Genomic DNA, 18775 nt, shown 5'->3' on the forward strand with positions numbered 1-18775 from the left:
TGGTGTAAAAAACGTGTGAAAAATGTGTGAGAATAAATGTGTGTGAAAAGTTACTTAATATGGAATAGGAAAGAGAAAAAAAAACTAACTTGAAAATGTGGCTCTGGGAATGACCATAACTGACCTGCTAAGATTCTCAGAAATCGTTTCTCAAAGAAACTTCACAAACCTGTTGCTACAGAGAAATGCAAATACACAAAACAGTTGAATGAAAATTGCAGAGATCATAAAAAGCTGTCTTGAAAATATACTATCCTTTTTATATATTACTGTTTTAAAGGAAAGTATGCAGAAAACCAAACAGTGGCACAAGGAACACAATAAATTATATGACAACGCTTAAAAAAAAATGACCGATGTGCACTGATACTGCTGCAGCAGTATGTGCTACGAAAGAAAAATGTGTACGTACTGAAGCACTGTGTTCAGCCACAGAGTCAAAAACAGGAAGTATTTCAAACGTTACTGACAGAGACAGGCTTACAAGCACAAAGATATGTCACCACAAAAGCATTATGATTCTACTGCGAACGCATTGGGAAGTAGACGTCTTCTTCAAAAAAAAAAGAAAAAAAAATATAGATGTATAAAACTGAACCCCAAACCTAGATAAAAATGAGGATGAAATAGAAAAGTACGATGCTGGAAAACTACAAAATGTAGCATAAATAAAGCGCAGAATGACATCTTATAAAGTATAGTTTAAAAACAATGAATGCTGCCAGACTAAACATATTTAGGGCCATGTTTACAATCATTAATCATATGTCCAGCTTGATTCCAGTGTTCAAATAATGGGGACGTCACAATGTTTTTACTAAGACAACTGCGATGCACTATTATTCTTGCTTTAACCATACGTTTAGTCTTTCTAATGTATAGGAGGGAGCATAGACAGACAATGATGTTTTAAAAGTATTTCCAATTTACTTCATTGAGTGTCTTCTAGTCTTTCTACTTTTTGAAAGAGTAAAAAAAAAATCAATTCACTTTTACAAATTCTACACCAATCAGGATTTTGTAGACCTCAATTACAGCCCCCAACAGCCATCTCTTTTCCAAGCTAAAGAACCCTAACCTCTTTAGCATTTCCATATATGAGAGGAGTTCCAGTGCCCCTTATCATTTTTGTCACTCTTCTTTTAGCCTTTTGTAATTTCATTGTATCTTTTTTGAGATATGGTGAGCAGAAACGAACAGGGTAGGCAATCCACCTGAGTGGATGAACACAAAATCCCACGAAGTCAAAACGCAAATAAAGAAGTGGGAAGTGGACCAATGACTCCAGGAAGTTGTGACTATGGTTGTATATGATGAACAAACTTTAATGTAGACTCGACATAGTACTGTGTTTCGGCCACAGGCCTGCCTCAGGAGTCTTTGATGGTCTTGATATGGATAAATAATCTTGATATGAGCTGGTCTTGAAAAAGACCCTTATGATCTAAGCACACAGTGAAAAGCAAAACGTACCTTCTTGCATCTTGCAGATCAGCAGTTTCATGTTTGAGTTCTTTCAGTACCATAATGTGAATACTATTTACTACTCTTTGTCAATATAGCTCAGTATGCCTTCCAAATTCACTGAGATTACTTTCTGTTCCCCCACATCATCACCCTTGAACAGATAGACCTCTTACATCTTCTTCTGTAAAGAATGAAACAAATAATTAATTCAGTCTCTCTGCTGTGGCCCCTTTTGCTCCTTGATGATCTAACATTCCCACGGATTCCTTCACAGGCTTCTGCTTCTGATGTACCTGAAAAAGTTGGTGCTATAAGTTTTTGTCTCTGTGGCGTTTCACTTCATATTCTATTTTAGCCTTCTTTATCAATGTTTTGCATCTAATTTGCCAGGGCTTATTTTCTTCATTCCTATCCTTTTTGCATTCTGAAATCTCTATAAACCTGGAGGATGTAGTAGCACAATTTGACAAATCGAAGAGTAGATAATCACTTGGACCGGATGGTATTCATCCCAGCGTACTGACAGAATTGAAAAATGAACTTGCAGAACTGTTGTTAGTAATATGTAATTTATCTTTAAAATTAAGCATGGTACTGGAAGATTGGAGGGTGGCCAATGTAACACCGATTTTTAAAAAAGATTCCAGATGAGATCCGGGAAATTATAGACCGGTAAGCCCGACATCGGTGCCGGGCAAAATTGTAGAGACTATTATAAAGAATAAAATTACAGAGCATATTCAAAAGCATGGATTAATGAGACAAAGCCAACATGGATTTAGTGAAGGGAAATCTTGCCTCATCAATCTATTACATTTCTTTGAAAGGTTGAACAAACATGTGGATAAAGGTGAGCCGGTCGATATTGTGTATCTGGATTTTCAAAAGGCATTTGCCAAAGTACCTCATGAAAGACTCCAGAGGAAATTGGAGAGTCATGGGACAGGAGGTAGTGTCCTATTGTGGATTAAAAACTGGTTAAAAGATAGAAAACAGACAGTAGGGTTAAATGGTCAGTATTCTCAACGGAGAAGGGTAGATAGCGGGGTTCCCCAGGGGTCTGTGCTGGGACTGCTGCTTTTTAACATATTTATAAATGATCTAGAGATGGGATTAACTAGTGAGGTAATTAAATTTGCTGATGACACAAAGTTATGTTAAATCGCAAGAGGATTGTGAAAAATTACAAGAGGATCTTATGAGACTGGGAAACTGGGCATCTAAATGGCAGATATGTTTAATGTGAGCAAGTGCAAAGTGATGCATGTGGGAAAGAGGAACAAGAACTATAGCTATGTAATTCAAGGTTCCACGTTAGGAGTCGTAAGTACATTAAGTATTGCCACACTGGGACAGACCAAAGGTCCATCAAGCCCAGTATCCTTCTTTCCAACAGTGGCCAATCCAAGTCACAAATACCTGGCAAGATCCCAAAAAAGTTCAATACAGTTTATGCTGCTTATCCTAGAAAGAAGCAGTGGATTTTCCACAAGTCATTTTAATAATGGTCTATGGACTTTTCCTTTAAGAAGCCGTCCAAACCTTTTAAAGCCCTGCTAAGCTAACCGCCTATACAACATTCTCTGGCAATGAATTCCAGACTTTAATTACACGTTGAGTGAAGAAATGTTTTCTCCAGTTCATTTTAAATTTACTACTTTGTAGCTTCATTGCATGTCCCCTAGTCCTAGTATTTTTGGAAAGAGTAAACAAATGATTCACGTCTACCTGTTCCACTCCACCCAAAATTTTATAGACCTCTATCATATCTCCTAAATTCCTTTAAAGAATACTTGTCTAACTACATATTTCAATACCGCTTTATCTCCCATTCCGAATATGAATCTACTATGTCCTCATCAAGGCATACCGCAACGATCCATCTTACGAACTTTTATTGCAATACCGCTTGATCTCTTTATACTTGATTGCTTAATCTACTATGTCATTCATGATCTTTATGTAATACCACTTCTATATCTCACTCCGGAATGGCGATCACCATGACAGAACAATGTAAGCCACATTGAGCCTGCAAATAGGTGGGAAAATGTGGGATACAAATGCAGTAAATAAATAAATAAATAAATAAAATATTCTGGTGTGAGGACTTACACCAGTCACAGAGATGATTTAAAGTGTAAGCTCCTAAGTGAAGCTTACAATATTCTGTAAGTTAGGAATGTAAGAGGGAGCCCTGTCCAAGCTCCGTCCATGTGTACAGCATAGCAATTATACATAAAGTTAAATGAGTATTTACAGAACAGTGCATAGGCAGAATTTTGGCAGCTGTGTGTGTATGAGCCACATATATACACAAATACCATTATTCTAAACATTTGCTTACGTAATGGGTGTATAAATGCTAATACTTATGTTATAGCATTACCCTCTAAATGGGCTCTGTGGAAGATAATATGCATAAGTACTGGTAAATAGGGGCCAAAAAAACTAATTTGTAAAGTAGATGCAGTTTACAAAATCAGAGCCCTCATGCTCATTTAGAACAATTTGGATAACAAAGAATATATTGTAAACCACCCTTATTATATATTGGTAAAAAATAAAAGTTGCATATATTAAAGCTGGATTACCACAATTATAGAGCCAGTTTTGCTTCATGAAAGGAATATGGAGGCTCAATAAGTATTTTACAAATCTTTTGTACAACAATATCACTGTATTTTTATTTTCATGCTCCTCTCATCAATCAACAATTTATATGCTACTGGTAAGCATAATTGCTGACCAATAGCATTACTGGTCAATATACCACTATATTTCTGAAGAATGATCAGTGATACATGCTGAATTTATTCAGCACATCATCTCAATGAGAGCCTCAAAATAGAAAGAGTCATGTTGTAAGATATATGAAAAAGCTACATTATGAAAATTCAAGTACTGAAAAAGTATATTGTGGTACATTTATAAACTAATATTCATAACTGTTGAAAAATAGAAACATAATTTGAAAACATACTAACATATGCAGTTGAAAAAGAAATGCAATTGAAAACTATCCAATTTTTACCTCTGGGTGCTTTAATTTCAAAGTTTTATGCATTTCTCTAAAACGACTGTATCGCCTGAAAACTGTCCATGTTTCTTCTAGGACTGTTATCTACAGACATAAAGAAAGCATACAGTGAATAAGACTAGGCAAAAAAACTCTCAACTCCAGTAACAGTCGCTGTGATAGTAATGTTTTTTGACCAAATATACAGAATGAAAAAACTCCTAAATTTAGTTGCATTTCGGTTTGGTCATTTCCTTCATTGTTCCTTTTACTATGCCCCTTCTCTTTGATTTGATAGGATCTAGTTATTAAAGTGAATTAATGCTAAAATGTATGTTAACATGTATTAGTGCATTAGTCCACATCTATGCTACTACAGATATAACAAAGCTTTGTGCATAATGTGATGACGTTTTTTTTGTTGTTTTATGCTCTGCATGTCCAATAAAATTAATAAGAAGTGTTTTAAATTACAAAAAAAAATAGATGAAAAGATGAAAGCAGAAGAGTGTGGCATGTCCAGAAGGTTGAGAAAGGGAAATTAAGCAGTAGGGCTGAAATTTGGGGTAAGAAAGCCATGGGGTGGGAGAAATGAATGAGGTGGAAAGAATGTTTTGGTGGTCTTAGCAGGTTAGCCCAGATCTGCCCCTCAAGGTCTGGCATTGGTAAGGGAAGGGCCAAGCCAGTTGGGTCATATCCTTAGTGGGCATCAGGGTCTAATTGGTGGCCTGGTCCTTGCTTGGAGTCTGATGTGTTTTGCTCTAATACTTTGGAGGAGGAGCAGACACTTCTCGAAGTACTGACAATGTTGATGCCCTGGTGCTCTCGACACCATGTCTTGACATGGACCAATGCCAAAGCTTCTTGGCTTCTTCCCAAGAGCCAACATCGGTATTTCTCAGCATCGATGAGGAAGACATCAAATCCATATGTGTTCTTGGTGTGGGTTTGGAAGATGCCCGATGCCACTATTGATGCTAGATGTCAGGCAGGGGAGATATCCTTGATACCAATGCATCCCCAGTGTACAATGCAGCTCCAGCACCCATAGATCCCGATGCCTCCACTGCCAAAGTTGGACTGGTCTTGTTGATGCCAAAAATAATTTTGCATTGCTGTTCTCGATTCCTAATGCTTCTTGATGAAAACTGAACACAGTTTTACTAGGCTTGTCCAACCTTTTTTGATTGGGAGCCACATGGAAAAATTAGATCTTACCTGCTAATTTGCTTTCCTTTATTCCCTCCAGACCAGCACAGGTGGGTTGTGCATGCTGACCAGCAGATGTAGACACAGAAACACAAACTCTTTAGAGATCTATGTCTATACTGTGCAGTCCCTCTCAGAGTCAGTATTCGAATAGCAAAGTAGAATCGCCTTCCAGCTGGCCAAGCAACCTCTCAGAACTGGAACATTGAGCCAGCCAAGTAGCCCGGTCGCTGGTTGTCTTTTTTAAAACAATTATATTATTAATATTTTTTGTTTTATTTTCAGAAACCAAATTTTAGCCACCTACACCTTGTGGTACCAGATGCCACTCTCCAACCAGGAACTCCCGACAGAAGTCTATCACAGAAGACACATCCACAGGACACTAAAAACAGGGAGGGCATTGTGCCGATCTGGAGGGACTAAAAGAAAGCAAATTAGCAGGTATGATCTAATTTTTTCTTCATTAGTGTCCCTCCAGGCCAGCACAGGTGGGAAGTATCAAAGCAGTGACCATCAAGGGAGGGACCATCGCAGCTCTGACTCCAACACCCGGACCCAAAAAGCTGCATCGTCAGTCTTGCACATCCAGTCGATAATGCCGCACAGAAGAGTATAATGAGGACCACATTACCACCTTACAAATGTCCTGCAGAGGAAACAAAGAAATCTCCGCCGAAGAGAATAAAAGCTGAAGATACCACCTCCTTTATCCTCCTGGCAATGGTAGCCTTAGAAGCTGCCTCCCCACAGCGAGAACCACCAATCAGCACAAACAATCTGTCCCAGATCCAAAATTCCTGCGCCCTGTGCAAATAGACAAGCAATGCTCTCCGAACATCCAGACAATGCAAATGGTGCTATTCTGGCACACTAGTAGCTCACTCCAAAACCAGTAAAACCACCGACTGATTAACATGGAAAATAGAGACTACTTTGGTGAGAAAAGGTGGCATGGGCTGCACGATCACCTTTTCTTTGGAAAACAACAGAAAAGGCTTCCTACATGAAAGAGCCTACAACTCCATGACCAACCTCACCGACGAAATAGCCACCAAAAACGCCATTTTCAAGCAAACATACTTCAAGGAACACATCGCCAAAGGTGTGGAAACCAGCACCTCTGGCACCAGATTGAGCTCCACTAAGGAACAAAAGGCCAAACCAGAAGAAGCAGAAGGCTGCCCAGAGAAAGTGAACCAGATCTGGGTGGGATGACAACTGTTTACTCTTGACCAAACCGCGGAAACATGCCAAGGCCGCTACCTGAACCTTCAGCGAGGCCAACACCAGACCCTTCTCAAAACCATCCAGCAGAAACTGAGGCACTGAAGCCACAGAGGAAAAAATTCATGCTCAGCTCAGTACACCAAGCCTCGAAAATCCTCCATATGCGCACATATGCCAGGGAAGTTAATCTCTTCCTGGAATGAAGGGTCACTATCCCTTTGCCTGAAAAACCATGCTTCCAAAAACACGTCCGCTCAAGAGCCATGTCATAAGACAGAATGGAAATGGGTCAGGCATGAATACCGGTCCTTGCCCCAACAGATTCTCCAAAGTATGAAACCACAACGGCTGATCCACCACCAGCTGGCTCAGATCTCCGTACCACAGACTGCATGGCCAATCCAGAGCCACTATCACAACGTGCCCCATGTGCTGCACGATTTGCTGAAAGACCCGGAAGATCAAGGGCCAAGGGGGAAAATACATAGTGGAGACCTGAGGACGGCCACGTTTACACTAGAGCAATATGTATTTTATCTTTAAAATCAAGAATGGTACCAGAAGATTGGAGGGTGGCCAATGTAATGCCAGTTTTTTTAAAAAGGTTCCAGAGGTGAATTGGGAAATTATAAACCAGCCTGATGTCAGTGCAGGGCAAAATGATAGAGACTATTATAAAGCATGGATTAATGAGACAAAGCCAATATGGATTTAGTGAAGGGAAATCTTGCCTCACCAATCTATTACATTTCTTTGAAGGGGTGAACAAACATGTGGATAAAGGTGAGCTGGTCGATATTGTGTATCTGGATTTTCAAAAGGCATTTGACAAAGTACTTCATGAAAGACTCCAGAAGAAATTGGAAAATCATGGAATAGGAGGTAATGTCCTATTGTGGACTAAAAACTGGTTAAAAGAAAACAGAGAGTAGGGTTAAATGGTCAGTATTCTCAAAGGAGAAGGGTAGATAGTGGGATTCCCCAGGGGTCTGTGCTGGGACCAATGCTTTTAAACATATTTATAAATGATCTAGAGATGGGAGTAACTAGTGAGGTAATTAAATTTCCTAATGACACAAAGAGGGGCATTTTTGAAAGAAACGTCCAAGCTGCGATTTGGACGTCTTTGCAAAACGTCCAAATCCAGGGGTGGGGAAAACCATATTTTTGAAAAAAGATGGATGTCCATCTTTCGTTTCAAAAATACCGTCAGAGACATCCAAATCCTTAAATTTGGACGTCCCTAGATATGGACGTTTCTGACTTTTGGCGATTTTCAAAACCAAAGAGGTCCATGTCAAAAACATCCTAATGCAAGCCATTTGAACATGGGAGGAGCCAGCATTTGTAGTGCACTGGTCCCCCTGACATGCCAGGACACCAACTGGGCACCCTAGGGGGCACTGCAGTGGACTTCATAAAATGCTCCCAGGGACATAACTCCCTTACCATGTATGCTGAGCCCCCCAAACCACCCCCCAAAACCCACTACCCACAACTGTACACCACCGCCATAGCCCTTACGGGTGAAGGGGGGCACCTATATATGGGTACAGTGGGTTTGTGGTGGGTTTTGGAGAGCTTGCTGTTTCCTCCACAAATGTAACAGGTGGGGGGGGGGGGGGGGAGGTATGGGCATGGTTCTGCCTGTCCAAAGTGCATTGCAGTACCCACTAAAACTGCTCCTAGGACCTTCATGCGCTGTCATGGACCTGAATATGACATCTGAGGCTGCCACAAAATATTTTTAAAGATGTTTTTAAGGGTGGGAGGGGGTTAGTGACCACTGGGGGAGTAACGGGAGGTCATCCCCAATTCTCTACGGTGGTCACCTGGTCATTTCGGGCACCTTTTTGTGCCTTATTCGTAAAAAAACACGTCCGGATGAAAACGTCCAAGTGTTCATCAGGGACGTCCTTGCTTTTTTCGATTATGGGTCAAAGACATCCAAGTGTTAGGCACGCCCAAGTCCTGCCTTCGCTACACCTCCAACACGCCCCCTTGAAATTTGGACGTCCTTGCGACGGATTGCAGTTGGAGACGTCAAAAATCGGGTTTCGATTATACCGATTTGGACATCTCTGAGAGAAGGACGTCCATCTTCCCATTTGTATCGAAAGATGGACGTCCTTCTCTTTCGAAAATGAGCCTGATAGTATTCAAAGTTGTTAAATCACAAGAGGACCTTACGAGACTGGGAGACTGGGCGTACAAACGGACAATGACGTTTAATGTGAGCAAGTGCAAAGTGATGCATGTGAGAAAGAGGAACCCGAACTATAGCTACGTTATGCAAGGTTCCACATTAGGAGTCACCTTCCAGGAAAGGGATAAGTGTCATCATTGATACACTGAAACCCTCCGCTCAGTGTGCAGAGGTAGCTAAGAAAGCAAATAGAATGTTAGGTATTAGGAAAGGAATGGAAAACAAAAATGAGGATGTTATAATGCCTTTGTATCACTCCATGGTGTGACCACACCTCGAATATTGTATGCAATTCTGGTCACCACATCTCAAATAAAGAAACAGTGGAATTAGAAAAGGTACAAAGAAGGGTGACGGAAATGATAAAGGGGATGGGACGACTTCCTTATGAGCAAAGGCTAAAGCAACTAGGGCTCTACAGCTTGGAGAAAAGATGGCTGAGGGGAGATATGATAGAAGCTTATAAAATAATGAGTGGAGTGGAACAGGTAGACGTGAATCGCTTGTTTACTCTTTCCAAAAATACTAGGACTAGGGGGCACGCAATAAAGCTACAAATTAGTAAATTTAAAACAAATCGGAGAAAATATTTTTTCACTGAACGTGTAATTAAACTCTGGAATTCACTGTCAGAGAATGTAGTAAAATCAATTAGCTTAGTGGGGTTTAAAAAAGGTTTGGATAGCTTCCTAAAAGAAAAGTCCATAAGCCACTATTAAAATGGAGTTGGGGAAAATCCAGTGCTTATTTCTAGGATAAGCAGCATGAAATGTATTGTACTGTTTTGGGATCTTGCCAGGTACTTGTATCCTGGATTGGCCACTGTTGGAAACAGGATGCTGGGCTTGATGGACCTTCAGTCTGTCCCAGTCGAGGACGCTTGGGAGAAGGAGGAGAACTGCCATGTGACTCCCCTGGGACTGTAACAGCTGGATCCCCAGCTTTCTTCAGGTAAAAGGTCTTATACATTGCTAACACAAATTCAGGAGGAAAATACACTGTAACCAGTCCAGAAGACTCTGTAACCTCTGCCTGTCCTACACTGGAGCCCATTACACCCAGACACGGAAGCATGTCATCCCCGCAAGGAAGGGGGCAAAAAGGCGGCAGCTCGTGCCCAAGACAGGGCTGCTGCAGTGTCACTCACCACCTCTGCCATTTCCCTGTCCTGTAAGCCCCCGTAGGCCTCTTTCTGCTCCGAGGGCATTCGGGAGGACACTGACACTGATGCTGAGCTCCCCAGGTGCACACAGTACTTACACATGCGGGCTTCGTCCACTCCCCCCAGCACAAACAAACCGCGCACTTTTTACAACGTTCCTCCTGCAACGGAGCGTGCAGGCAAGAAACACCCAATTCCGGGGAAAGCCGATCCAGCCGCTGCCTGAGCACTTCGAGGAGAAGGCAGAAAAAACCTCAACTGAACCATAAGTGTTTCTGATTCTGATATGTTGCCTGTGACTGCCCTGGCGCTACATTCCACACCTTCTGATGCAATGTCCTGTTTCAATGTAATGCGGCAGAGGTACAGCGCCAGGACAGTCATAGGCAGCATATCAGGATTGCTGCCGTGCCAACAATCTCCCATCAACAAAAACACGAAGTAAGATGGACAGGGAAGGTGAGGAGACAGGAGGGCAACCTCGGATCAGGGCGACGAGAAGGGGAAGAGATGGCAGACCACAGGGCTCTCCTGAAGCTAGCTTAAAGTAGACTGGGAGGGGGCTGAGAGATACAGGGACATGCCATACTGGGAGTGGGGGGAGGGGATGAAGAAATGATGGGCCCAGAAACAGAGGGGAGGAGAGAGATAACAGACAATGGGGTGGAGGGAGGAAAGGGAGAGGGAAAGTTGTTAGACTCGGGAGTGGTGGGGCAGGAATGAGGGAGAGATGCTGTTAGAGCTAAAAGAAAATCCTTCAGAAAATGGAAGAAGGAACCGACTGAAAATAATAAGAAACAGCATAAGGAATGTCAAATCAAATGCGCTGATAAGGAAGGCAAAGAGGGACTTTGAAAAAAAGATTGCGTTGGAGGCAAAAACACATAGGTATATTAAAACCAGGAAGCCGGCAAAAGAATCGGTTGGATCGCTAGATGAACGAGGGGTAAAAGGGGCGATCAGAGAAGACAAAGCCATAGAGGAGAGATTAAATGAATTTTTTTTTTATTACATTTGTACCCCGCGCTTTCCCACTCATGGCAGGCTCAATGCAGCTTACATGGGGCAATGGAGGGTTAAGTGACTTGCCCAGAGTCACAAGGAGCTGCCTGTGCCTGAAGTGGGAATTGAACTCACTTCCTCAGTTCCCCAGGACCAAAGTCCACCACCCTAACCACTAGGCCACTCCATTCTTTGCTTTGGTCTTCACCAAGATTTATGAGTGCCAGAAATGGTATTCAAAGCTGACGAGTCGAAAAAACTGAATGAAATCTCTATAAACCTGGTGGATGTAATGGGGCAATTTGACAAATTGAAGAGTAGCAAATTAACTGGAATATGTTAACTTCGGGATTTGTGATAGCACAGTTGACTTTGTATTGTGTTCAGTGGCATAGCAAGACAACTGATTGAGGTGGGGGGAGGGGGCTGAACTCAACGTGGGTGGGCACCAAATTTCCTCCCTGCCACCTGCATGAATGCAAAATATAAATACCAGAGCTGACAGGGATCTCCAGGCCCTCCAGGTGCAGACTTCCTCTTTCTCTGCTGTTCCCAGCGCTAGAGCTCTCCAATCTCTGCAGCCAGCGACAGAATCCCTGAGCTGCTGCTGACACTGCTGCCTCATCTCTGTAAATGCTTGGTTTTCCTGTATACATGAAAACTGAGCATGCACTGGGGGGGGGGGGGGGGCAGCAATGGTGGCCGCAGCTTGAGGACACATCCACCAGCTGCAGAGCTTGGAGAGCTCTGGCTGCTGGACTACAGAAGGTGGTTTTCAGCTGGCACAGTTTAAGGATCACTGCCAGCCACAGCAAGGGTGATAGATAATTTTGGGGAGTCCGAGCCCAAAGTTGGGAGGGGACCCTGGCCCCCTGTGGTGATGCTACCAATTGTGTTCAATACAAAAGGAAGTGCATTTTTGTTTTTATTTCTTCAGTGTTGTAGTACTTGCCAGGTTTCAATTTTGGTGTTCATAATTTTGTTTCTAATTTCTGATCCCTTGTTCTGTATTTGGTGAAGGTCTGTCCGTGTTTCGTGTGTGAGAAAGTCATTTAAAGTTGTTTTATGTGTGTCAGTAATGGTGGGTGGGGAGATTGGGGGAGGGGGCTCCTTCTTTAATTTTTGTTCTGGGCCCTAGCCTGTATAAAATTTGTCCTGGTTGTAGGTCTCTGAAGAGTTTGTGGTTCTCAGTCTCCCTCTGCTGGTCAGAGTGCACATCCTACCTGTGCTGGTCTAGAGGGATGCTATGGAATTTCTATTTTGTAACACCTGGATGGCCAAATATGTGCATGCAAATCACTCTTTTTCTGTGTATCACACACTTAGACATTTGCTGAGAACATCCAGCCTTCTCTCTATCTCATATACCCCCTCCACCCCGGCTTTCACCCAGTCTTCTTCACTCCCGTGTACTCCCCCAACCTTCACCTGGTCTCTCTTTCTCTCTCATGTACCCCCCAGCATTCACTCAGTCTTTTTTTTTTCTCATGTACCCTCCCCAAGCCTTCACCCAGGCTCTTTTTCTCTCTCATGTATTCCCTCTCCCTGCCTTCGTGTAAGCCTCCTTCTCCCAACATGGTACAAGTTCCTAAAATTTCTACAAAAACAATGCTGGGGAGGGTCTACGCTGCAGGCTCCGTCGAATGACATCACCCAGATGTCAAAATATGATGTCCTGCTTGTCCTTGGGGAATACTTGGGTCACTTTTTGATTCACAGTAGAAACAAAGAAAAAATAAAGCTTTATTGCTTCAGAAACTAATACAGCCTGATTGTTGTAAACAAGGCATAATGCAGAATGCATTTAAGAGATTATATTTTGACATTCGCTTCTAGTTAATTGAACCTATTCTATTTGTTACTTTTAATTACAAAAATATGTAAGAGAGTATGAAGCACTGACATCAATGTTCACTAGAGATTTTTGTTGATTTTTAGAAGAGAGCTTCACTTTCAACAGGTCCTTGTCTTTACTTGCAAATAAGAAGGGACACATTCTGTACTAGAAGATAAAATACATGGTGACAGAAAGCTAGGATGAGATAGAAATCTCATGAGAATGTAGATTTAGGCTGGTAATACTGTTAAGAAATTCTGTTACTTGAAAAGGTTAGTTTATAAAACGAGTTTTATTGTTATCAGTAGTTTAGAAAAATAAAGATGTCAAAGTACTCAGTGCTTTTTATGACCAAGACATACTTACTTTTATCTCAAACTCATAGTGCTCATCTTTTCCCTGTCCACAGAGGACATAGCGTGGGATACTAATTTTAACTGGATCCTTGAAGTCATCTGGATTGGCAACCAAGGACCGTGAGATCATTCGCTAATACACATCAGACAAGGAGATTAAAAAAAAAAGTTAATTTAGACTCTCTTTATGCAAAACATAATTATTAACATAACTGAGATAAAGAGTATGGATAAAAATGTTTGAATGAAGCTTATATGCAACAAAACAATTCAAAATATAGATGAATGTTGATTATGGGAACTGAAATATTTTTACATTAGTAGCTAGTTCAGTGAAAATTACATTTAAGATTATAGTTATGTTTAAAGCATCATATTGTAAGGCTTTGGTATTTTTAAGGCCCTTTATACTAACTCATGAAAATGTTCATAGATTTCTGCACAATTTAGCTAAGAAATGCAGAGAATTTCTAACAAATTGTCGTGGCAAGGGTCTTTACATGTTCTTGACAATGCATGAGGAATATTTTTAAAAATGCATACCCCTTCACATAGTGGCCAGGATCTCATGGAAGGGCAAGATTTAAAAATATTTTAGCCCCACAGTGGGGCTGGGGAGAGCATAGGTTCACTGAGAAACCAGGGAGTTGAGATCCTCCAATTTGGGCAGTCATACAAAGGGGTAAACTTTTTTTTTTTTTACAACTTAGAAAAATCTTACAACTCTTGAGCTGTAGCATTTTTTTTTAGCCAAAATGGGCCTACAAAGCCTTTCTTGAATGCTGGTCATCATAATTTTATACATTAATGACTTGCTTTTCATAATTCTATATCACAGCAGCTAATTACAAATGTATATACATTGAAATTTATTACTAGGAAGCAATTTTGCAAAATGGCACTTGGTACAAAAAAATAGCACAAAAAGCCAGCAATTTCACATTTTTTCATGTTTCCAAGTTTTGTGCAAAGTGTACTTTTGCAAAGTCACTCAGATCCTTAAAGCCATTCGATACTTTCCATCAGCCTGGATGGACCTTGCAATCAGCTCCTCAGGAGTTGAAGTCAGTACCATCTGCAAAAGTTTATCATGAAACTGAAACACAAGCATGTGTAACCCATGTCTCATGGCCCTGATAGCTCAGGTCCGACCCAGGCCACAAACTCAATCACTACCAGGTATGCCAAGGGGTCACACACGTCATACTCACAGTTCAAATTCACCTGCAGTCGAGCTTGGGAATTGGTCAATGGTCCAGAATAGAGATCTGGGGCTTTGGGAGCTCACGAGAAACTCTATAAGATACTTCATGCTCAGTCCGGGAACAAATGCTCTCATGCTCTCCCCCAAAATCACTCTGCACTCCAGGAGTTTGATAAAAGTGCAAACCAATGTTATTGGAACTTCTGCAACTAGCAGATAAACTCTTCAGAACTCTTTATGTACATTGTCCACCCAAGACTATTTGTAATAATTTCATCTACTCCACTCTTTGAACTTTTCCAAGGCTGTACATATTTACACAGACTCCTGTTCTTCACCCATCCTGTTGTGTCAGGGATAAATCCAAGGCTGCTTCTGTTATTCCAGATACCAATCCAATTCTTTCAGGCACAGACCCTTTAGGTTGTTCTTACTTCCAAGGATGCAACCCAGCCTTGAACAGGTTTCCCCTGTTCAGGTTCCTTCTTCCTGGTTGGAGTTCCCTTATCCTCCTAAAGCTCCATCTTCTTCTCAGTTGCCACATAAATGGGCAGCAACTAGTCCTTTACTTGGCCTGAATTTATTTCTTTCACTTCAGGATCCCCCAGTGCTCATAAGGGTCCTAGCGTAGGCCCAGGCTACCAAAGGCCTCATGTACCTCACTCTAATCCCTTTATTACTTTTCCAACTCCATCCATGCTGTCACTCACCACCACTTTACCTCTGCAACTTCTCTGCCAACCCCTCCCATGGGCAGGCCTTCAAATTCTCTCTCTTCAGTCCTGTCAGGGACTTGTGTCCGGGGGGGGGGGGGGGGGGGGGGGAAGAGGAGGTCAAAGGAACTGTTTTGCTTGGCTCGAGGTGGGGGTAGTTGGGGTCTGGTGGTCCAGACCTGTCAAACAAGTGCGGGAGGATTGTGCTTGAGCACATGCTCAGGCACAACCCTCCTGCACTTCTACCCCATGATCAGAGAGAATTGCGTGCTTAAATTTGCATGCAATTATCCCTGATCATAGGGGCGGTAAAGCTCCACGTTGTTCCAGCGCTATTTTTAGAGCGCTGTTAGTACAGCACGGGGCTTTTGATAATCTGCCCATCAAAGCGGAGGGTCTGGATGCAATGTCTAAAGTATCATACACACCCCTGGCCAGATATTTCAGGTTCCCCTCCTGCTTTTTGGCTGGCTGGCTGAAGCTCAGCAGCCTGCTCCTGTGGGACAGTGTCTGCAAAGTCTAGCACACTACGAACCAAGGATTGCAAGTAAATGCTCATGTAGAGCTGGTAGTCCTGGATTCGGGAGACTACCATCAAATCCTGATAAACCTTCCTTTGAAAAGAATCTAGGGTTCAGACCTCCCTGCCTGGGAGCACTGAGGCACAAGACTTGGAACTCCTAGTCCTTTTAAAAGCAGATTAAACCACCAGGGAGGAAATATTTTTTTAACTCAACAAATAGTTCAGCTCTGGAACTCTTTGCCGGAGGATGCACTAACAGCGGTTAGTGTATCTGGGTTTAATAAAGGTTTGGACAAGTTCCTAGAGGAAAGGTCCATAGTCTGCTATTGAGACAGACATGGGGAAGCTACTGCTTGCCCTGGGATTGGTAGCATGGAATGTTGCCACTATTTGGGTTTCTGCCAGCTACTTATGACCTGGCTTGGCCACTGTCTAGTCATAAGTGGTAGCAGTAGTAGGTAGTATTGTTGGAAACAGGATACTGGGCTAGATGGATAACTGGTCTGACCCAGAGTAGCAATTCTTGAATCCGGAAGCCATCTGAATTGACAGTATTTCATCTTATCAACTTCAGCTACATTGGCTTCTGGTCCAACAGAGAGTACTGTATAAATCTCTTTGCTTGTTTTTCCAGGCAATTTATGAGTTTTCTTTTTCTTTACTTACTGACTTAATATCATTTCTTCAGGCAGATTCTCAGAGAGATTAGACAGCCTGTTATTTTTACGCCCAGCAACCTTAAAGGGAGTTCAATTTTTCAGAATTGCGAAGACAATCTTTTATAATTTCATGACACCTTTTTGTAATGCGCGCCCCACTGATGTCAGGACAAATGCTAAATATTCTTCTTTTCAAAAGAAAATTAAGACTTGCTTGGTTCCCTAACTTTAATCTGACTATTGTGAGATGTAATTGCTTTTGTGTAATCATGTACTGTATTTTAGATTGTTATTATTTTTATTGATGATGTAAACCAAACCGGACCCATTTCGGGAGGGTTGCGTTATATACGTGTGTATTGACATTGACATCTGATACATGGAATCCACCTTCTTTGGTACGACCTGCACAGAGAGAGGGGTCTTCCAGTTCTTCATCTCTGTATCCTGCAGAACTTTGTGCAGCGGAACTGTCATAGCACCTCTGGGTGGAGAATCAAACTCCAGGACTTGGAACAAGTCAGCCCTAGGTTTGTCCTGATTCCAATTTAAAGTGAATGGCATCTGTCATTTCCTTCACAAAATGAATGACAGGGGCTCAGGTGGAGACTTCCTCCTCTCACCAGATGGAGAGGTATCCGAGGATATGCTATACAACCACTCTTCTGAGAGGTAGTCTAGATCTTCCTCAGACTCCCAAGACTGATCTGTGTCAGACTCAGCAAAATAGTCTTAATGGGACTCCTGAGGCTGCAGCTGCCTTGACTGTCTGGAAGGACATCTAGGCCTCAGGGTTAGGCACCGAGATGCATACTTAGTTCTTGACCTTGAGGAAGCTTCCTCTCCCAATGCTGAGCACTGCTGTGCAGGGGGAGGCATCAACACCAATGCCTTTCAAGACAAGGGGTCAGGGACCCCTGCAGAGGTGAAGCATGGGCCTCAGGGTCAGAGTGGATGAGTGCTGCAGCTGGCGCAAGTGCCCATGGTGCCTAAACATTTTAGAGCTATGGAAGCAAGATAACTCCTCCCTCAGTATGGCCTGGAACTAGTCATCAAGGGCAGGCATCAGCGAAGCTAGGGCTAGGACCAGTGTAGAGACAGCCTGCTGAGTTGTCAGTGCCATATCGGAATGGGGTCTCGGCTGCATGAAGGCTGAGGTGATGGCACTAGAATAATAAAAGGGAAGCAGTCTTCTTGGTGTCGATGCTTCTTGGGTGCCGGTGATGCAGATGTCCCAGAGCTCCTGGCACAGTGTGTTGAAGGGGACCAATGACAATGCTTCTTGGCCTTCACCCGATGCCTGACAGCAGAGTTCCTCAGTGCCGAGAAGGATGACGTCAAATCTACATTTGTCCTCTGTGTCGGGTTCAATAAAGACTGGACCCAGTGCTTGCTACTAGCGCCTGATGCAGACCACCTCGATGCCAGTGCACTCCCAGTGTCTGACAGAGGCCTGGCAGCCAGCGGGATCAGTGCTTCCGATGCTGTTGTCGAATGACCAGACTTCTAGGTTCCAAAAAGTTCCCTCTGGCAGGCCTGATGCACTTTGTGTTCTTTTTTAAACAGAGAACACAATTAGATGCTTCAAGGTCAGGCCCCCAAGCACCCCCACACACCAACTGTGCGGGTCAGTGCTGGATATCACCCGATTGCTCTGGGTGCATCTTTTGAAGCCACTGGAGGTCTTCTATGGCATGGCAAAATGAACTGTAGCTAAATCAAAAGGCTCAATGGTGAGGCCAAAAAGGGGCTTACCTCAAATTGGTCTCAGTGCTCTAGTCTAAGAGAGCCTCAGGAGACACGAAAAACAAGAAAATTTAAAAGAGGTGAAAACGCTAAGAAAAGTACAAGGCACAAACAGAGGGAAGAAAATAAAATATGAAAAATATCCTCACAGGAAGGCACAACTATGAGAGAAAATACCGTTTAGGAGGAGATTAGTGAGACGTGATCTCCTTGCTCCACAGAAAAAACAAAACTGAAGTTTTGTTTGTGCGCATGTGCAGTAGAACCCTGCCAAAAGTCTCTTAAAGGTATAGTGCATTGGGAAGCATTCACACCGGGCTCCGTCGAGATTTCGTCACCCCAAGTGTAAGGATATATCTGTCCTGTTTGTCCTTGAACTAGCTTTTCCTTCACAACTGATCACGCATAATTATCCTATTGCTTTGGTCTTTTGTTACTGTTA

At 42.5% G+C, this 18775-nt stretch overlaps 1 protein-coding gene across 1 annotated transcript in view; it reads right to left on the reverse strand.

Annotated features, from left to right (window-relative positions):
* The window catches only part of KIF16B (kinesin family member 16B), a 382671-nt gene that overhangs the window by 68766 nt on the left and 295130 nt on the right, over positions 1 to 18775 (reverse strand). Inside the window, 2 exon segments of the mRNA XM_030196349.1 lie at positions 4502 to 4591; positions 13499 to 13621. Of these exon segments, the coding sequence (XP_030052209.1) occupies positions 4502 to 4591; positions 13499 to 13621 (213 nt within the window).

This window comes from Microcaecilia unicolor, chromosome 3 (assembly GCF_901765095.1).
Source record: "Microcaecilia unicolor chromosome 3, aMicUni1.1, whole genome shotgun sequence".
In the NCBI taxonomy this organism is placed as follows: Eukaryota; Metazoa; Chordata; class Amphibia; order Gymnophiona; family Siphonopidae; genus Microcaecilia; species Microcaecilia unicolor.